Here is a 20269-nt window from a genome sequence, read left to right as displayed (position 1 = left end):
TTGAGGGTTTGTAAGATTATGCCTTCGGGCTTCTATTGTAATGAACTATGTATTGTACTTTATTATCGTATTTATTCGATGTATGACTATGATGTCTACTTCTGTTGGAGTCCGTGCGTACCAGCTACTGATCCAGGGACTGGTATGAGCTACACGAGGTGACCCCAAAGGAGGGGTCCGACAACGCGGGCCGAGGGGTGCTGAAGCATCCCATGCGCGCGGAGGTGAGAGCGGCCGGATGGGCCGGATTTTTTGGGCCGCGCCAAGGGAAAAAAAGAAGAGAAAGGGGGGCGGCTAGGCTGCGAAGAAAGAAAAAAGGGGGAGGAAGATTCTGCAAAGGGGGGAGGAAAAGAAAAAGAATAAGGATTTTAGTTCAAAAGAGATATTTGAATTTGAATTTGAATTTGAATTTAAATTTAAAATTGACCTTGGATTAGGATCAAGTCAATTGGAAATCTTTGAATTATGAGATAGAGGTAAAACTACGAGATTTGGGAATACGATTTGGATCAAAGGATTTTAATTGAATTTGGACCTGAGTTGAAAAGAATTTCAAGAAAGGATTTGAATTTGAGAGATATCCAATTCAAATCACCACTCAAAATGCATAAAAACCATAAACCAAATGCGGAGGAATCAACTTAAGGTAGGGATTACCTTAAAATAGATTTAGAGCATTTTGGAATACTTAGCTAAACAATACCAATATTAATATTCACATACATACTTCCTTGATTTCATTTGGTTTTAATTTACTATAAAAAAATTAAATTCGCACTAGATTTTGCTATTTAATTAATATGCTAAATTCAGGATGTCACAGTACCGAGGAGTACACTGAAGGTGGATCGTTCTAAGATGCTTTCTATGTCGATGATGCCTCTGGAAGAGTCGTAAAGGATTAGAGTCTTCATAGTTTGTTTAGTTCCACTGCAATTTATTTGGTTCTTCCTTGAAGGTCACTTTTTGTTAGAGGGTTAATTCGATTAACTATGAATATCGTAATGATTATCATCAGTGAAATCACTATGTGTTAGGATTGATTTTTGAGATCAACATATAGATGAAATTAGCTTGTTTCTTGAATCAGTCTTGACACGAGCCCAACAACCATGCTGCTCCGCGTGCTGAACCTGAACACGGAGGTGCTTAACAAGTTGGTGGCATTGAAACTGCTGCTTCCAATGCCACCTGTTCAACAAGCCAGTCAAATACAAGTATAGTGGCAACCTAAAACTTACCACTTTCATGTCGGCAAATAGCACTCACTGCTCCTTTCTCCCTTGTTGGAGATTGTAGGATCAAGACGTCTAAGAGGAGGTGAATTAAGTTCTAAATTTTTTCTAAACTAAAAACTATACCAAAGAAATGCAATAACCTTAATTTTAATGTGCACTAGTTTTTAGACGAATCACAAGAAAGCTCAATCAAGCAATATCCTTATTCTAGCAAAGCACCCTACTGAAAGGAATTGCAAAAACGTAAATGCTAGGAGTAAATTGCTCAAAGTAAAGAGAAGGGATAGGGAGACTCGATTCCCCCCCCCCCCCCGAGATATCGATGAGTTGACACTTTCCATAGTTTTTGTTGGAGCGCAAGGGCATAGCTCTCTCTTGATCCCGTGCAAGGGACCAAACGCTCTTTAGTGTAAACCTTCTCCACTCTATATCGGTGGACTCAAAACTGTTATATCTTCATTTTAGGGCTTCAACAATCACTTCACCATGAAGCTTCTTAAGATCAATGCAACCAAGTCGTCTAGGTGAGGTCAATCATCAAGAGTAACAAGCTAATATTAAGGAACATGAAAATCACTCAAGTGCTTCTTCCCTGGACTGTCCAATGATGTAAATAAGCTCAACCACCAGCTAAGAGACTCAAAATGGACCAGGTGGAGCCTCCTTTTGGTATTGAGGGCGGGTTTGGCATGCTGAAACATTTTAGTTTCTTGCGTGAATTGATAGAATCAGTTCTGAGAACGCGCGTGTAGCATGATGGTAAGAGCAGCTGTTCGCTCGATACCCACTAGCATTAGAGTCTCACCAGGGGTTATCTCCTAGTTGCTCTCAGGATAGGTCTCGGACGCAACATACAGTACGCACACACATGCGTGTTAAGTAGGATGCACGTGCTTGCATACTAAGAATTTAGCGCGTGTTTAGGATGCACACGCAAGTAGAATGCAAGTGCTTGCATACTGAGGTGTAAATGTGATGTGTGTGGATCATAGACCTCTTCAGTTGTATCCTAATAAAAAAATATAGAATTTGTTCCAACGGTGTTACCCGCAAGCGATTCTCGTGAGAAACGGCGAAAACATTTCACCGATTTTAGCATGCACATGAGAAACGTCCTGATGCTAGTTTCACTACAGAAATAGGCCAACGTTTTTGTACCTCCCCTAAAGTTCGACGCAATTTACCCATGTTTGACACTGGGCCAAATTCTTTTGTCACCCAGTTCCTCCTGATCCGCGGCTGTGCCTCACACTCATTCTGCCGCCGAACCAGCCGCCAGCATCCACGCATTGCCGGCTCAGATCCGCCTGCCACCCATCTGTCGTGCTTGGGCTCTCACTCCGCCCGCCGTCCTTCTTCCCATCGTCTCACTCAAATTCGGCTGCCACCACCTCTATCGCTGGATCCGCCCCAGGTGTCACCACGCCGCGCGTTGCTCGTTCGCACCCCCAGGTGCTTGGAGGATTGCGGGGCTTGGGGTTTTGCACCGCGGCTCGGGGGTCCGCCGACGAGGTTGTCAGCGTGTCACGTCCACCCAGCCGGAATCAAGGATCTCGTCAGCCCTTGATGCGCTCGTGGTGACCGTGTCGCCGGAGCTTGTGGCTGAGGTGCTCAAGAACCTTAGCAATGCCAGCGCGCTCGCGCTCGCGTTCTTCTGGTGGGCCAGCTTCAGGTACACGGCCGAGGGCTTCCACAATCTATTTGATCGAGGCGCTCGGCAAGATCAAGCAGTTCAGGATGCGGTTCCGGGACTTGCTGTCCAAGGACTCATTTAGGCTCATGGTCCGTTTGTGCCTGATTTGAAGATCTACACTGTCCTCATGGAAGGCTGAGGCAATAAGAAGGATCTGTTGATGGTGAAAACAGCCCTAATGCTCTCATGTACGGGACGCTGATCAACGCCTTTTGCAAGTCTGGCAAATGTGATGAGGCCATCAAGGTGTTTTGCGAGATGGAAGTGAGTGGTTGCATGCCAATTACCAATGAGGGCTGCGAGGGCATCAGGATTTGGAACGTCAAAAGTTCATAGAATTTGGCTCAAATTTAGGCTTGAGTTCCAAAAGTTCGACCAGCCACAGGCCCGCCAAACATATCCCGGCCCGTTTGGCAGCCCCAGCAGCCCGTGGGATTCAGCCGTCGAGCGCCGTCCGTCTCGACCTCTCTCGAACTCCCTCCCACTCAGCACCCGCACTAGGAATCGGAAGGAACCCAAAACCCTACCGCTCCCGCTCCCACTCCCCCTGCCCTCCCTCTCCTCGTGCTTCCTTCCCTCACCTTTCCGCCCCCGTCTCCGGCGAGATCTCAGCGGGAGAGAGAGCGAGCGAGCGGGTGGGCGGGCGAGACTATCCGAGCCCAGCAGCCATGTCGCTCCGCGTGCTGAACCCGAACGCGGAGGTGCTCAACAAGTCGGCGGCGCTGCACATGAACATCAACGCCGCCAAGGGCCTCCAGGACGTGCTCAGGACCAACCTCGGCCCCAAGGGCACCATCAAGATGTAATCTTCCGCTCCCTCCTCGCCCATCGCCGCCCCCCGCTCGCTCTTCCGTTTCGCTCCCTTTAGGCGGTGTCACCAGATGCGGGGGTAGTGCGGGGTGCTGGATCACGCTCATGAAGTTTGTACTTGGTAGATTTGTCAGGTTTAGTTTTTTTTTCTTCTGATTTTTGGGATTTTTTTTATGGCGGGGCTGTGGGTCTCGAGATGTTAGTTGCTCGTTCGATCATTCGTAGATTTGCGATGTCTGGTACCGTACACCATTTCATCCAGTTCGTTGATTTCAAACGGCGGTGTTCCGAAGGGTTGGTAATTAGGTATTTGATATGCACAGTTTGGATCACGGATGGATAAATAGATGTTTAGGTGATCTTATCGGTGACAGTAATAGCTTCCTCATCTGCCTTCTAATGGTGCTCAGGCTTGTGGGTGGAGCTGGTGACATCAAGCTGACCAAGGATGGGAACACCCTCTTGAAGGAAATGGTATGTTTTATGCTTCACATTGACATGTGTGGTGACATCTTGATGGTGCTTGCTCTCTGGTGGTGTGGATTTTGAGATCTTCTGTCACTATCTGCAGCAAATCCAGAACCCAACAGCAATCATGATTGCGAGGACGGCTGTGGCACAGGATGACACCAGTGGTGATGGCACGACCTCCACTGTGCTTTTTATCGGGGAGCTTATGAAGCAGTCTGAATGGTGCATGGATGAAGGTATGGTTATAGGAACCTGTCTCCTCTTCTATGTGTGGATGGATCAATATGATTGTTATTCCACATAATTTGCTGACTGCATCCAAGATATCTTATGGCATCTAGGATCAATGTACAAGCCTTTTTATACATAGCAAGATGATTTTCATTAATTGCACTGTACACTTCTATTAAATGTGTAACTGCGATTTGGTAGTACAACATATAGGTGTGATGCTATTTTTTCTGAATAATACACTGTTGCTGCGGATTAACAGTTGGACATCCTGAGTTGATGCATCTTCTTCATGACATTAAGGCTAAGAAGGAGTATGCAGCCATAAGTATGCATCTTCAGTTCTTCACATGTAAAAATAAGTGCCTATATGTAATGGTGAAGCACTGCTAATGGCTTAGGGGTATCGCATGATTCACATATTTGCATGTTATGCTGTATTAGTTGGTGAACATGAACTAAGTAGCTGCAGTCAGTATCCGATCTCAAAGGTAGAGAGCAACACAGTTTGACACAGGGTCTCAATTAGGGTTTAGGGTTCTCTTTTGTGTTAAACCTGCGAATGGATGCTGGAAGTGCTTGCCCAGCTCATTGTGTTTTGTGAACATTAGTAGTGCATTACCAGTCTTATTGGATGTCATTACACAAATTAGCTAAAAAATAATAGTCTCATAAGCCAAGAATCTTCTGCTTTAAGCTCACAACATCATGTAACCTTGCAGTAGTAAAGCTGTTCTTACTGGATGGAGCCTTATCTTTTTATGATAAAAGCTACTTATTGTAATACCAACTGTTATTCTTGTAGGTACTCATCCAAGATTTTTGGTTGATGGCTTCGATGTTGCCAAGAGAGCAACTCTTGAGTTTCTTGAGAAATTCAAGACACCAGTTGTTATGGGTGACGAACCTGACAGAGATATCTTGAAAATGATAGCAAGAACAACTCTTAGGACAAAGGTACTTACATTCTATTTCATCCTCACCTCATAAGCAATTCACTTGTGCACCCACCCCTTCTTCAAGGTTTATACGAAATTCACTATTTTGCAGTTGTATGAAGGATTGGCTGATCAGTTGACGGACATTGTTGTAAATGCGGTACGTTTGATTTCTTGTGTACTGCTTCTCTTGGACGTTTCTATAACATTCCTCCATTCTAAGCGTATCTGAATTCTCTGTGCGATCCCTGTTATAGGTTCTATGCATCCGCAAACCTGAGGAACCAATTGATCTTTTCATGGTGGAAATAATGCACATGCGCCACAAATTTGATGTTGACACACGTCTGGTATGTGTTCATTTTTTTTCCTTTGCTCAATAGTCTTGCCGATTGTCATATTCATTTGCATGGATAGTTTACCCACCTTGTTTATAAATGATCTTGTAAACTCAGTAGCTCCTTGCTTATTCATTTTGCAGTAATATGCATCTATGTATGATTTTCCACACAAATATATGATCCCGTGCTGTTTGGTATCAGAATGCTTACCCATTGCTTTGGTTTTATTGTAGGTTGAGGGTCTGGTTTTGGACCATGGTTCTCGACACCCTGACATGAAACGCAGGGCAGAAAACTGTTATATCTTGACCTGCAATGTCTCACTAGAATATGAGAAAAGGTGCGTACTTCTACAGATGTACTTTTTTAGACACTTTGGTTGCTCCATGGCTCTGTTTATATTGGATTTTGCTGTACTGAAATGAGAGAAGGCACATACTTTAATATCATTTGTGTTATTTGTAACTGTGTCCATATTATATGTCATGATCATTGCCACTCATATTAGAATGGACAATGAAGTGTTCATGGTGTCTGCTTTACTTCAACATTATTTGTCAATGTCTTGAATGTTGTGAGTTAAAAAAGTAGTTGACAAGTTGGCTTACAAGATACTTAGATCTGTTTTCCATTTTCCATGCATTATTGAAGGGAACTGTTTAACTGACATGTGAGTTTCTCAGTGAAATAAATGCAGGTTTTTTCTACTCAAGCGCAGAACAAAGAGAAAAAATGGTCACTGCAGAAAGACGCCAAGTTGATGATCGTGTTAAGAAGATTATTGAATTGAAAAATAAGGTAATTTGCTTACTGTGCCCCAGGTTTATTTTTTTCCTGTACTTGTTAGGGAAAACACCTTTAAATGTTTCCTTGGCGTGCAGGTATGCTCAGGAAGTGACAAAAACTTTGTGGTAATCAATCAGAAGGGCATTGACCCTCCATCCCTGGACCTCCTTGCTAGAGAAGGGGTAAGAGTTACTTCTGCCTGGTGGTTCCAAGCTATTTATTTTCAACCTTACAGTTTGAGTTTTTCAGTTAAGAATCAGGGTCTCATGAAGTTACTAGTTGAACTCGAAGTTGATTGGCATTATGCCTATGCTGCTTAGTAAGCTAGACAATAGTAAGTTAAAGTTAAAAAAAAACCCAGGAACCAATGCAATTTCAGGAATCCTTCCTTTGGGCATGTACTTGAGGCATGAATATAGGTGATTGCTTGAAAGTGATCTCAACAATCAAATTCTTTGCGTACAAGGCTGTTAACAATGTAATCTATATTGCTAAATGTATTTACTTTTTGTAGCATGTTCCTTGACAAGTTGACATGATTTGCATGTTACAGATTATTGCTCTCCGAAGAGCAAAGAGGAGGAACATGGAGAGGCTTGTGCTAGCATGTGGGGGTGAAGCTGTCAATTCAGTTGATGACTTGACTGAAGATTGTCTTGGCTGGGCTGGGCTTGTCTATGAGCATGTTCTTGGAGAAGAAAAGTACACGTTTGTGGAGAATGTAAAAAATCCTCGCTCTTGTACTATATTGATTAAAGGTTAGTTTATTCTTGAGAAATAATAGTATCTTTACCTTTACCTATATCCTAATTGGGCTGTGAACTTATTATAAACTCAACATCTCCAGGACCTAATGACCATACCATTGCTCAAATCAAGGATGCTGTTCGTGATGGTCTAAGATCTGTTAAGAACACAATCGAGGATGAAGCAATTGTGCTGGTAAGATTTGTAATATCCCGATAGAAAAAGATTGCTGGTATTAGGTGTCAGATAGGTTTGGAATTTTTAAAAGGGTAGTTGACGCTGACAAGGATCACCTATTAGTTTGAATTGGAGGTATAGGTAACTGAATTATTCTTTGTGCACGGTAAGTTCGATTAAGTTTGCACCTTGCGTACTGTGCACTCTACAATTTTCCTAGTGCAGTTTATTTGATTTATAGCATCCCATTTTTTAGTGGGCTGACCTATGTTACTTGTGGTCCTTGATTACTTGCTTTGGATTCGGCTGAGTGGTTGCCCATTGGCTTCTGCATAACACATTTGTCAATCTTATCGTTGCCATCTCATTTTGTCAACTGTAGGGTGCTGGAGCTTTTGAGGTTGCTGCAAAGAAGCATCTTATTGATAATGTGAAGAAAACCGTGAAAGGAGTAAGTTCACTAAAATATTGATATACCTTGCATTTACCATCGCAATGTGAACCTACTACTAACTTTGGAATCTTGGCAACAGCGAGCACAACTTGGGGTGGAAGCATTTGCGGAAGCTCTTCTTGTTATACCCAAGACCTTGGCAGAAAATTCTGGTCTAGATACCCAAGACGTCATTGTCTCCCTCCAGGTATATTAGTATATATACATCTAGTTTTATGTTGCCTTTCTGTGTTACATACACTTCATTGTAAATTGGGGGTCAGTAAGTTTTGACTGCTTTCCTTATGTTATGTTAAGAATGAGCACGACCGTGGATTGGTCGTGGGATTGAACCATCATTCTGGGGAACCAGTTGATCCCCAGATGGAAGGTATCTTTGATAACTACTCTGTAAAACGCCAAATCATCAATTCTGGGTACGTCATGCAGCTGCCAGTTTTGCATTACTCTCCAAAAAGAAAAAAAATCCTTTGTAATGTGATAGCTAATGATTTTTCTTTGGTGCAGACCCATTATTGCCTCGCAGCTTCTGCTTGTAGATGAAGTGATCAGGGCAGGCCGCAACATGAGGAAACCGACTTAAATACTTTGGTGCCCCTAGCCGAGACATCGTGTCATAAGCTGTCATGGTTTTTGTTTGGTTATTTTGCCTTTGTATTTATTTTGTCCGTAGTAGTGACCTGGGTGAAACATTCGGGGTTCAGTTAGTCACCCATTTTATGTAACAGGTTTCACTTGTAATCTCTGTGACTGCCAAGTTTTCTGCCATTCTTCTAATACAGGGGTTACTGCATGCTTATATTTTAACTGGGGATGTTCTTGACGCCTATTGAAAGTTAACTGGGACGTCCGGTGATTGGATTCTTAGTTGCATTAACATGATATGAAATTTCTGAGGGACGGTGATTGGAGTATCTTGCTGTGTTAGTTCTTCTATGGCGTTAATGTATTTGATGGGTCGCGGATCTTGCTAGATTTTCACTTAATGTCTTTGGTTGGACGCGACTGGAATGTTCTCCAGGTACATGGGGTCTTAAGATGGGATGTCTGCCAAGCGCGCAATATATATATACATCACAGATCAGACTTATACTACGGCTGATCGAGCCCAAGAGTCAATTCGCTGAATCTTAAAATGCAATATCTTTAGAATCATAAATTTGATTTACTATATTTTGATGAAGTTTTAAAATCGATATATATAGTTATAATATGGTACTGTTTTTATAGTAACTGTTCTATTTTATAAATTATAATTATACTGTTTTTTTATCGTAACTGAGTAAAAATAATATAGTTACGATCGTATATATTTGCAGTAACTGATTTATTTTGTGGATTGTAATTATATTGCTTTTAGGATCGTAACTGAAGGTGGGTACAGAGATGAACTAAGTTAGGCTCATATGATAAAAATTACATAATTATAGTTATAGAAGGTACTAAATTATGATAATATATATTTATAGTAACAGACCTATCTTATGAATCATAACTATACTATTTTTAAGATTGTAACTAGGGGTAACACAACAATAAACTATAGTGCGCATAGATACATAATATATATATATATATATATATATATATAGGAAAACTAGTATGTACTCCTGGGTGTATGTACTCCCACCTCTCATATACCACTTTTACACATGAGTTATACTTCTTTATCACTTTAAATATACTTCATTAGTAATTATAAGATACTACAATACAAATCCCACGAAAAGTTTTATGAAATTCCATGATTTTTATCTTAATTTGCGTATATACTTCTTTTATGTATAAAAAAGAGTATATAGCAAAAATAAAAGGTTAACATTGAATTTTTTTTCATACAACTCATATTGGAGTATCTTAGAATTAGTATTAGAGTATACTAAAAATGATAAAAGAGTATAAAGTGTTTGTTTAGGTGGTATATTGCATGTGGGAGTCTATACTCCTAGGAGTATAGAATAGGTGTCCTATATATATATATATATATATATATATATATATATATATATATATATATATATATATATATATATATATATATATATATATATATATATATATATATATATATATATATATATATATATATATATACACGCGCGCGTGATAAATTTATTCTGTGCCTAGACGTAAAACAGACTTGCGTTGCGCCACTATAGCTGATTGAGCAAGCTGAGCTTTTCGTGAGTCAACAAATCAAGAAAGCCAATCCGTTGATACCATGTATACATCAAACTTCACCCAACAGAACATGCAACGGATGTTCCTTTTGTTGATTCTAATCGTTAAAATGTAATATCTCTAAACTATAGATCCGATTTTCGATCCGTTTGAAGTATATTATTGAAAAAAATACACTTAACAAAATAAGATCTATAAAGACTATACTTGGATGAAGTTTTAGGATCGTTATATAGTTACAATATGGTACTATTTTTTAATAACTGACCTATCTTATGGATCATAAATATACTGTTTTTGATCGTAACTGGGTTAGTAACGATCCCAAAAGTAATATAGTTACGATCCAAAAATAATATAGTTACGATCATATATATTTGTAGTAACTGATTTATATTGTGGATCGCAACTATACTATTTTTAGGATGATATCTAGATCATTTATGATCTCAAAAGTAGTATAGTTGCGATACAAAAATAATATAGTTACGACCATATATATTTATAATAACTGACTTATCTTGTGGATCGTAACTATACTGTTTTGAGATTGTAACTGAGGGTGGGCGCAGAGGTAAATAAGTTACGATCATATGATAAAAATCATATAATTACGACTATAAAAGATACCAAGTTACAATCATATATATATTTGTAGTAACTGATATATCGTAACTATATTATTTTTTAGATCGTAACTAAAGAGTGATGCAACAGTACACTTAGACATACACACCAAAATGGTTGTTTTCTTTTCGGCAGAGTTGATGAAAGGCGCAGCTTCTGCATTAGGTAGGGAGAGAAAAGCTAAGGAAACGAGCCTATCCAATCCAAGCTGCAGCAGGAGCTATCACCTCCAGGCTGTTGTGATTTTGGCATCAGATTCTACCTCACCTCCTACCCTAGCGCCGCAGTCTGACAGAGATTGCTCACGCCATAACAGATTCCGATAGCATCCTGAACGGCTCGCTTCACCTCGCCCCCAAACTCGCAGAGGGCGCAGCGTTTCCTCCCCCCATTTTCGTCGCATCTCTGCGCAGGTGACACCATTTCCTTCCTCTCTTTCTTTCGAGTAAATCTCACAAAACCTCGCGTGTCTCACGTCGCAGTTGTGAAAAACCCGTAAAGTACTTTGGCTAGTGATGCACTCGACCTTTATATGTTTTCTGGTCATAAGGTTTAGCAAAACTTCCATCCTAACCAGATTTGGCAGAGGCAGGTGACATCATGTTGGCACAAAGAACGTCACACAGTTCCTGCTTTCGCAGTTTGCACTGACCCGTTTCTTCTTGTATCTGTGGATCACAGGGCTTGTGCTTCATTCTTCTGGTAGGTCAGCTTGGTCTTTGCAGAGATGGGGAGTGCAGTTTCCATCTGCCTGGAGCCGATCAAGCGCCGGCGAGTAGAGAAGGACCTCGACAACAAGGTGGCGGAGGCGCTCCGGGAGAGGGTCAGGTCGAGGAAGAGGACGTTCAGGTCGGTGAACAGCATCACCATGCGCCTGCCCCGCTTCAAGGAGGGGCTCAGGGACGTCAAGGACGTCTTCGACCACTACGGTAACGTTTCCATCGTGCCGTCACGGTAGACCATGCAAGCATTTGCAATGTAGAGATGTCAAGTTTTTTTCGAAAAAAGAAGCTTTATCGACTCTTATTGTTAGATCAAGATGATATAAACATATAAGAGTTTACTCCTGACTTTTGTATATCTCGAATACATTCGGCCCAAAAGTAAAAAGAAAAAACAGCCAAAACATGTGGCGAAAGAGTAAGAATAAGGTAAAGCAACTCATCCAACTCACGATCCCAAGTGCTGAATAATTATCCCGTTACAGATGAGGACTCAAACGGGACGATCGACAACGAGGAGCTGAGGAACTGCCTGAACAAGCTCGAGGTTCAGATGTCCGAGGAGGAGATCGACAACGTTCACAGCTACTGCGACATCGACAGCAGGAACGGGATTCAGTTCCACGAGTTCGTCGTCCTCCTCTGCCTCATGTACCTGCTGTTTGGCCCCGATGTCACACGCCGTGTACTCTCTCCTCTCCTCTTGCCTTCTCTTCTCTGCTTCTTGCAGAACATCTTCCTGCCGATTTGCTCGAGTTTGAAAATTCAAAGTTCAGGTTTCAGAGTTCGAGTCGGCGAAGCTCAACTACGTCTTCGACGAGCTGATTGATGCCTTTTTGTTCTTCGACAAGGACGGGGACGGGAAGGTGAAGAAGAAAGATGTCACCCGGAGGATGAACGAGGCGTCTCATCAGGAGAGGACTCCCAGCCACATAACCGCACAGCTATTCAGTACGCTTACTGCCTCTCCCATTTACTGTCATTGTAACAGCAATAACTTGGTGTTCATGCATGTCTTTGTTACAGATTTGCAGTTTGTAAGTGTGGTGTGTTCCTGTGTGTTTGTTTGCAGAAGAGATGGATCTGAACAGGAATGGGAAGGTGAACCTGAAAGAGTTTCTCTTCTCCATGATCAGATGGGCAGGTCTCGAAACTGAAGATGATGGTAGCAATGAGACTTCTCCGTAGTGTTTTTCTTTTCGTCTCCCTTTTAACCAGCGACCGATTGCAACTCCAGCTAAATTTGAAGGAAAGGGTAATTTGTGGTGTCATTTTTCATTTATTTTGACTCCTAATGCAAACGGTTTCAGTAACAGAAGAAGTTCAGAACTCATGTATAGTTGTATACGAGAAATAAAAAGTATTGTCTAAGAAACTGCATACGTATGTATGCTCACTCACCACCAAAACTTTTAGGTATGCATTCCAAACCCGTGAAGGTCTCTCAGGGACAAGTTTTCTAATGACGAAAGCATGAATCTTTGGAAATCATTCCCTAATTGCTAGTATGGATACCATCCATAAAGGATTTATCCTTTGTTTCTCTGAAGTAACAAGCAAAAACGAGAACAAGGACAAGAAAAATGCAAAAAATGGTGCAAATAGACACAGAAGGCACAGACTTCAAATGCCATGCAACTTTACATCAGAACTCCAGCCGTATTATCAAGTGCCTTCTTTGCAATCTTGAATTTGCTAGCCAAGTCCTTCACGGTGTCCTTATCAATCACACGCTGTTTGATGAACAGCACAATGCCATCTCTCAATATCTCGAGCTCTGGAAGACCAGCAATACGGGTAAAGACATTCCACACCACCGCATCATCTTTCTGTAGCAAGGTCTCAAACAAAATTTGGAAATGTGTGATCCTTTCTGGAGTCATCTCCACTGGGTTTGCCAGGTTGACAACCTTCAAAGTTGCAAGGGAGAGTGCGAAGTTCGACAGCATCTCTGCAACTAGTTTTGCAAGGTTCATGGATCGACTCAACTCCATATTATCTAGCTCCTTAAAATGATCCCAGATGCAGTACTGCAATAACACCAGAGCAAACCAGAGAACGCATAATCAGAAAAAGGGAACTTCTGTCACCACATATACTGAAAGCAAGCTACAAGCACTACATGCAATGGCTAGACAAGGTTCTTTCCAAATCCGCATTAGTTCATGTAGGCTACCAGTCTGGCAATGGTAATGCAGTATTAGCATCAGTACCGGTATGGAGTATTTGGAAAGTGCAAAGTTAACATTCACTGAGGCCTAGATATGTCATAATAGAATGTTAATTCATCTTACTGCATAAATGGTTCATCTATTTAATTCCTTTATTAAGGAAAAGAAAGGTGTCAAGAATTATTAAGGAAAAGTAATCTACCCAAGCTATTAGAACTGATTAATTTCTGAGGCAGAACAGCTTTAACATATATAATAAACATGATGAAATACAACAACATACCTGCAAGCTGAACTTGTGATTTTTCTCATGGCTGCATAGCTTGGAAGCAAGGACTATGTAATACTTATTGAACATCTTTTCTTGCAGACAACAATCAACAATGACCCTTATAATTTCTCGATCCTGTGTATCAACAGAGGAAAAGGCATAACTAAGTAATGTTGCGCTATGCACGCAGAACAACTTATCTCATGGAATATTGATGCATGCCTGCTTCCCAGAAAGGCCCAGCCTCAAGAGCTTCTCAAAAGCATCTAAATAGTCTTCAGCACTCATTATAATACAAAAGATTGCTCTTCGTATATCCGTGTTCATCCGCTGAGCCGCTGCAAGCTGAAGAAGCTTTTGTGTCTCTGCAACATCCTTGCTGATGACAGCTGCAACATCTTCAATATTACCTGCTGCGGATGAAACATCCCCAGACAACCACCATTGCCCTTTTTTCTCAGGGTCCAAAAGCCTACTCCACGCTAGCCCACGTAAGAGGACATCTTCTGCCTTAAGCTGTCAGGATGAAGAAAAGGAAGTAAAATAAGTGTTAACTTTATTCTGAAGTCACAATTCGTAACTCTAGATGACGGGCAAGTTGTTCTTGTACAAACCTTTTGTAGCCACTTTTTTATTCGGGTATGGTGTGAAGGATCCTCTTTAGGCCTTTTCTTATTGTTCTTAATGTCGCATATTGTCTCGAGCATAAATTCCATCTGAGTGGTAAGTTAAAGCCAGTCAGTGAATTTAAAAACCTAGCTGGAAGGTAATGCTTCTTAAATAGGTGCATTGAAAGGCAACTTACTCTTCTGCTGTGTATATCTGTTTTTCCATCTTCTCGAACAGCAGAGTGCAATTTCAACTGATTTACAGAGTTCTGAATACTAAGGACAAAATCTTTCATAGCACCTGGGTCATCTCCCCGCAGCTTCATTCCACAGCCTGCCCATCCAGATGAAAACATATTCCCAGCTTCACTCAGAAACAGAACAAGAGGGTATGGTATTCTATACAGGAACAGTTATGATGGTTCAATGTGTCAGTTGTGCTACTGATGAAACATTATTGATGCCATACACTGTAGAATGGTCAATACTGTAGAGACATCCAGCTCTGTCAAGCGCTTGCTCAGAACTGATAGAAGATCATACACAAGATCGCTGCAACATTAGACAATAGGATGCACCAATCAAGAGTAGTAGAATTTATCTTAATTCTTAAAGTGGTTTATAGAAACATGTTATGCTGTTCCGTTCAAATCACAGACCTTGAGATGACACCAAATATGTACAAATAGCAGAAGAGTAATGTAATATTTCTCAGAGATAGACCATCTTCTTTTGAGTACTCATCCTGCCACAAGGGAAAAACAAATCTTATCTACAAAAACTAGAACTACACTAAGATCGTCACACAAAAGAAAACGATTCAAATATCCTGATGCTAAGCACATATACAGAAAGACAAAGGGGTTGGGGACAAACGAAGACGCCATATTATCTTAATCAGAATAGCCATACCTCAAACGACTTAGCAATAGATGCAAGGATCTTGGCACTGAAGTCAATACCAACCAAGCACGCCATACCTGCAACAAAGGTTGCAAACACAGCAGCATACCTGCACAGATGACAAAGCCATTAGTTTTGTAGTAGTAAACTCCATCAAATTCCTACATGACTGTAGTACACTTACATCATACAAAAAATGGGGTTTGTTGAACAAGATATATACGTGCTTAATCAATCTAAAGAAAAGATATATGTGATCGCTAAGGAAGATCCTTAACTGTTCATTGCCACGAGGTCCTCGGGAACAACTTGCCAAAACTTCATCCCCAATTATCTGAGAGCCAACACTTCGTGGAACAGACTGTGAATAGATTAAACAACAAAACCGGAAAACAGTGCCCATGATTAATCAAGCTAAAAGAAAACATCTGAAAGATGTACAGTGATATAAAATCAGAAGAATGAGAGATAGAGTAGTCTAGGACTATACTCGAAAAAGTGTGGCAATTTCCTGAGTAATAGACTCCACGTTTGACTCTGAAAGCCTGTTCAGAAGTCCTGGTGCACAACAAACATTAGGTCATACATGGAATACACTTTCAAACCAAAAGGATAAATAAATGTGATACATCAAGCAAATAAAAGATGGAATTTAGACTCATACCTCTTACTCTCCGGCGAATCTGAGCTATCTCTTCTGATTCCGAATTGGTAGCAGCACGCAAACTCGGAGGTACATACTTTCCTTTTGATTCTGTGGGCAGTTCAACCACATTAGGATCTCCACCCTCAGATTCCAGAACTGCTCCATCATTCTCTTCACCCATGTCAACACCCCCTTCATCCGGTTCCTCCATCTCCGTGGTATCCTTCTTCACTTTCTTCCTCTTCTTTTTCCCTTTCTTCTCGTCTAACTTAGTGTCATCCGCCATATTCCAGTCATACTCTTTTGTTTCATCATCTGACCCAAAGTCACCACCAAACCCGAGGTCCGCAAAAATATCGTCCATACCATCATCCGGACCTCCCAACTTTCCTTTCTTCACCTTAAGCTTTTTCGAAAGTCTCCTCTCCATCTCCAGATCCTCTTCTCTGCTCACAGCTCCACCCATCTCCATCTCAAGATATTCCTGGAAGTTTGACTTGGGCTTGCGCTTACTCTCCAGTTCTCTTTTTCTTTTCTTCTTCATGGCAGTGGGCTCTTTCTTTGGCTTCTTCTCCTCTACCGGACTTGACTCTAATGTTGGCATTGCCGGTTTCTTCTTTTTGCCACCCTAACTCGATAAATTTTGTGCATCAGAATTCAAGTCGTAAAGAAGGCAAAACAAGTTATTTTTTCTTTTTCGGAAACTTTATATGCTCACCTGGTGCTGAACCCAGGAGAGAAACGGTAATTTTTGCTTCTCCGATCGAGCCTCTTTCCGCCTCTCTTTCCTGGACTTCTGCTCATCTGTCCCTGGAACTAGCACCAATGGTGTTGCAGTATCAGAATTCACCGGCCAAGTACCATGGAACAAGCTCTAATTCACAGGCCAGAGGTAAAACTATCTGAAACTGAGAAAAAGACTTACCCGCCATGGCTCCTCCAAGTACTCCTGGCTCGTTGTTACTCGGAGCTCGAAAAGGCGCAATGAAAGATTACTAGTATTCTCTGCCTGGTTAATCAGTTAGATTAGACACCACGAAAACAAAGGAGACGAAGACATCATTCGCTCAGAGAGAGAGAGAGAGAGAGACTCGCCAGAGTGCGGCCACAAGAGGCGTAGAAGGCGGCAGCAGGTACTCGCAACGGCCGTGGCGGTATGACACCGGCGGCGGAGGGTAGGGGGAAGGGAACTAACCTGCCGAACGCTCGCCGTCGCCTCTCCCCGCTCCGCAGCCGTGCGCCCCGCAAAAACCCCTGGCGGCCGGTTCGTTGCCTTGGTGGTTAGGGAAATTTAATTATACGTGCCAAAGGTGATCAGGTCTGTTTGGTTTAGTTTTTTTCTGAGAAGCTGAAGAATAGTTAGAGAAGTTGTAATTTTATTTGGAGAGATTGTCTATCCTAAATATGTAATGACTAATACCCTCTTAATACTATGATGACTTATTTATTTACTGTTTAATATAGATATAATTATTTTAATTTTTTATTTAAAGATGAAAATAATAAGTATTACTAATTTCAAATCAAGTTCAATCACTCCCTCCATATTACTAAGTCCAACAAAAACAGTACTCAAGTCTAAGTACAAATAATCATGGTAACATAGCGGTAGTAGAATCATGCATTGTGCCTATATCATTTTCATCTCTCACACATGGTTGTCAAAATCGTAGATTCTAAGTCGGATCGGAAACTTAATGGTAGGATCGAAATCATAGAATCGATATAGAATATAAGACTCTACCTGATTCTACCAAAATATATATTTTTAATTTATTATGATATTCTTAGAGTGATTTAGTATATAAATTTATACAAAATAACTATATGATATATTCAAATGCACATTGGGTAGCAAATAGCCAAATAGTTAAAAGCCAACAGCGTAAACAACCATAAGTGTAAAAAGCCAATAGAAGATGGCTCTGTTAACTCTGTTTGTGAGCTCAACTTCCTCTTCTTTATCTTTGCACTGCTCCCATCGCATCTACTTGAGCACCGATTCTACTACGATTCCACCGATTCTACGACCAAAATCGTGATTCTACTACGATTCTATCCAAATACAATTCTTACATGGTTTGAATTATTTTGGTCATGTAGGTTCGTAAAGTTGCACGATTCTATGACTAGAATCACGATTTTAACAACCATGCTCTCGCACTACCATCATCCACGATATCTTGTGTAGCTGGAGCACCCACATCCTCATCGACATAGTTATCAAAATATGCATCTTCTATGGCACTATATCTAATAAAATTATGAAGAGTCATTACAACAATTATGAATTTTGACTGCTTCTATATTGAGTAGATAGGCAAGTTTAAGAGAATACGTCATTTAATCTTTAGAACTCCGAAGCAACACCCGATCATATTCCGGAGGGATGAGTGTGTATGGTTGAACACCTCCTTTAATCCCATTGGATGGTGACCATTTTAGAATTCAGACATATGATACCTATGACCCTTGTATGTGCTAGAAAACCCTTTCGGTTAGGATATCCTAAATCGATGAGATTGTACTTCCCTACAAAACATAAGTATCAATGTAGTGGTTGATGTCTAATTAACTGTAAGAAAATGTCAACATACAAGTAAAATACTTTCTGGTGGAAGTGAAAATTGATTTTTTAGGTTATTAAAGTGACCAACAATATGCGAGTATCATGAACAGATAATCGTAAGAAGCGGGTTTCAGGTAGCTTCTGCGTTTGTGTGTATTGAGAGGCGTCGGCTGTATGCGAGTTTGAGAAAATCGGACAATAAGCAGGCTGTTTGGGGTGGGGGGGGGGTGAACTCGCTTTTTTTCACCATAAGTTGTTCAGAAACTGAACCAAACATGACCATAATATATCCGAAGTTGATATCACATGTTCCACATGATTTACGATCAAATTTCCCGATGGGTTAGGACCGGTTTGAGTAATTGGGCTAATGGGCTTTAGTGGTAGAAACGAGGGGATGTGACAATGGGCTAAAGCTTTTTTTGGGCCAATTTTTTTCTTTTATTTCGAATCAATCATGAACGAATGTGGATGTGTTCATGTTCCCATGTGTCATGAATAATATAGGCGTTGGAACAATTTTCATTAATGGTAACTAAAGGGGTTCATTTCAGATAAAGAGAGAAGATAGTAGGAATCAAACTCCTCTGCCTTTTACCTCTTAGGTCCTTTATATATGTGGGGGAGGGGAGATAAATCTCTCTCTACAGCCCTTGGTAGGGTACAAATATTATAAGTAGATCCGTGAGCCTTTATATGGGCTGCTCTATTACATGAGCTTCTTTCTAAGCCTGGATCTTTCCCCCAATAGTAGTCCCTCAACTGTAAGCTCTGATGGGACAGCGGGATGAACAACTACAACTTAGAAAAGGCTCAGGTTTATTGTTGACATGTACGCCTCGCTAAAAACTCCATCCCAAAAATTCAGTGGGAAAAAAAGGCATGGAGAAAAGAGCACATACATCACACATACTTTTCTTTACATGATTGCTAGAGCTAAATACAATCTTATAACTACGCTTTGCCCTGCTTGGCAAAGGCTGAAGACTTCGGTGCTTTGCGAAAGTACTTCTTCCTCTGTAGTCGAAGTCGAAGGTACATCTTCGTCATGCTCGGCGAAGGGGTCTTCGATGAAGTGCTCGGCGAAGGCTGTTGCCGAGGCTTTGGCATGCACAACTAAGGCTATTGCCGTGGCTCACCAAAGTCATTTATATCTTCGTGTCTCCGCTCACGTGCGCCAGCCAAATTCTTGGAACCCGGGATGGGATTTTAACCTGGGTGCCCTCCGTAGCCCCTCTTGGTTGGTGTTTGTGAGTGGTGAAGAATGCCACGTGATTGTCATAATCAAAACCGGCATGGGAGAAGCTGTCGCGAATGGAGCAGCGTTCGACGTCTACTTTTGAGTGGTAGAGGTAGATGAAGGATAGGTCATTGTGGCCGAAGTCCCTCTGGATAACGTAGTCAAAGTCAACAAAGGCGAAATCATCGCGGCCGAAGCCTCTCTAGTCGAAGTAGAGGGGGGCAAAGTTATCACGGCTGAAGCCCCTCTGTTGACGTCAAAGTTGATGAAGGCGAAGATGTCACGGCTAAAGCCCCTCTAGTCGAAGCAGACTGGGCTGAAGCCAAAGGCGAGGACGACTCTCCTTGAGTCGATGCCGAAGCTGAAGGCGAGGAATGACTCCCTCTGAGTCGATGCCCGTGCCAGAGCCGAAGGCAATGACGACTCCATCGTGAGTCGATGTCGA

General features: G+C 41.4%; 3 protein-coding genes across 9 annotated transcripts; 2 read left to right on the top strand and 1 right to left on the bottom strand.

Moving 5' to 3' along the window:
* Positions 1 to 3365: 3365 nt before the first annotated feature.
* On the top strand, positions 3366 to 8726 carry LOC133885430 (T-complex protein 1 subunit zeta 1). The gene is made up of 15 exons (XM_062325145.1): positions 3366 to 3733; positions 4152 to 4215; positions 4313 to 4448; positions 5249 to 5400; positions 5494 to 5541; positions 5639 to 5731; positions 5956 to 6062; positions 6406 to 6520; positions 6604 to 6690; positions 7062 to 7266; positions 7356 to 7450; positions 7815 to 7883; positions 7966 to 8073; positions 8184 to 8302; positions 8394 to 8726. The coding sequence occupies exons 1-15, from the start codon at positions 3600 to 3602 to the stop codon at positions 8467 to 8469; spliced, it is 1608 nt and encodes a 535-aa protein (XP_062181129.1). The 5' UTR covers positions 3366 to 3599; the 3' UTR covers positions 8470 to 8726.
* Positions 8727 to 10926: 2200 nt separating this feature from the next.
* LOC133885279 (probable calcium-binding protein CML22) lies at positions 10927 to 12696 on the top strand. 4 transcript variants are annotated; one of them, XM_062324972.1, is made up of 5 exons: positions 10927 to 11107; positions 11376 to 11623; positions 11902 to 12101; positions 12193 to 12367; positions 12492 to 12696. In XM_062324972.1, the coding sequence occupies exons 2-5, from the start codon at positions 11422 to 11424 to the stop codon at positions 12602 to 12604; spliced, it is 690 nt and encodes a 229-aa protein (XP_062180956.1). In that variant the 5' UTR covers positions 10927 to 11107; positions 11376 to 11421; the 3' UTR covers positions 12605 to 12696. The 4 variants fall into 4 exon arrangements, with proteins under 4 accessions (XP_062180956.1, XP_062180953.1, XP_062180955.1 ...); XM_062324969.1 differs by having other exon boundaries at positions 10941 to 11107; positions 12489 to 12696; XM_062324971.1 differs by lacking the exon at positions 10927 to 11107 and adding an exon at positions 11114 to 11282 and having other exon boundaries at positions 12489 to 12696.
* Positions 12697 to 12871: 175 nt separating this feature from the next.
* On the bottom strand, positions 12872 to 17310 carry LOC133885278 (uncharacterized). Of its 4 annotated transcripts, none has more exons than XM_062324966.1 (14): positions 17211 to 17310; positions 16941 to 17024; positions 16734 to 16831; positions 16034 to 16643; positions 15860 to 15927; positions 15648 to 15730; positions 15379 to 15478; positions 15126 to 15211; positions 14936 to 15018; positions 14664 to 14800; positions 14473 to 14574; positions 14081 to 14374; positions 13871 to 13993; positions 12872 to 13446 (listed from the first exon to the last, which is right to left on the bottom strand). In XM_062324966.1, exons 2-14 carry the CDS (start codon positions 16945 to 16947, stop codon positions 13057 to 13059), a joined length of 2181 nt encoding a protein of 726 aa, XP_062180950.1. In that variant the 5' UTR covers positions 16948 to 17024; positions 17211 to 17310; the 3' UTR covers positions 12872 to 13056. The 4 variants fall into 4 exon arrangements, with proteins under 4 accessions (XP_062180950.1, XP_062180952.1, XP_062180949.1 ...); XM_062324968.1 differs by having other exon boundaries at positions 16734 to 16825; XM_062324965.1 differs by having other exon boundaries at positions 17107 to 17233.
* Between the last annotated feature and the right edge of the window lie 2959 nt (positions 17311 to 20269).

Source organism: Phragmites australis, chromosome 11 (assembly GCF_958298935.1).
Source record: "Phragmites australis chromosome 11, lpPhrAust1.1, whole genome shotgun sequence".
In the NCBI taxonomy this organism is placed as follows: Eukaryota; Viridiplantae; Streptophyta; class Magnoliopsida; order Poales; family Poaceae; genus Phragmites; species Phragmites australis.
The sequence above is the reverse complement of the archived record's forward strand: the minus strand, read 5'-3'. Positions and strand labels throughout refer to the sequence as shown.

What these genes read in the sequence shown, in the direction of transcription:
- LOC133885430 (XM_062325145.1), top strand. Translation starts at nt 3,600, where the DNA reads ATGTCGCTCCGCGTGCTGAACCCGAACGCGGAGGTGCTCAACAAGTCG. An exon ending in ACACCCTCTTGAAGGAAATG is followed by an intron (nt 4,216 to 4,312) that starts GTATGTTTTATG and finishes CACTATCTGCAG; the next exon opens with CAAATCCAGAACCCAACAGC. An exon ending in TGAATGGTGCATGGATGAAG is followed by an intron (nt 4,449 to 5,248) that starts GTATGGTTATAG and finishes TTATTCTTGTAG; the next exon opens with GTACTCATCCAAGATTTTTG.
- LOC133885279 (XM_062324969.1), top strand. Translation starts at nt 11,422, where the DNA reads ATGGGGAGTGCAGTTTCCATCTGCCTGGAGCCGATCAAGCGCCGGCGA. An exon ending in GGACGTCTTCGACCACTACG is followed by an intron (nt 11,624 to 11,901) that starts GTAACGTTTCCA and finishes ATCCCGTTACAG; the next exon opens with ATGAGGACTCAAACGGGACG. An exon ending in CATAACCGCACAGCTATTCA is followed by an intron (nt 12,368 to 12,488) that starts GTACGCTTACTG and finishes GTTTGTTTGCAG; the next exon opens with AAGAGATGGATCTGAACAGG.
- LOC133885278 (XM_062324966.1), bottom strand. An exon ending in AGTATTGACCATTCTACAGT is followed by an intron (nt 14,801 to 14,935) that starts GTATGGCATCAA and finishes CTGGATGGGCAG; the next exon opens with GCTGTGGAATGAAGCTGCGG. An exon ending in ATCACAAGTTCAGCTTGCAG is followed by an intron (nt 13,447 to 13,870) that starts GTATGTTGTTGT and finishes GTGTTATTGCAG; the next exon opens with TACTGCATCTGGGATCATTT.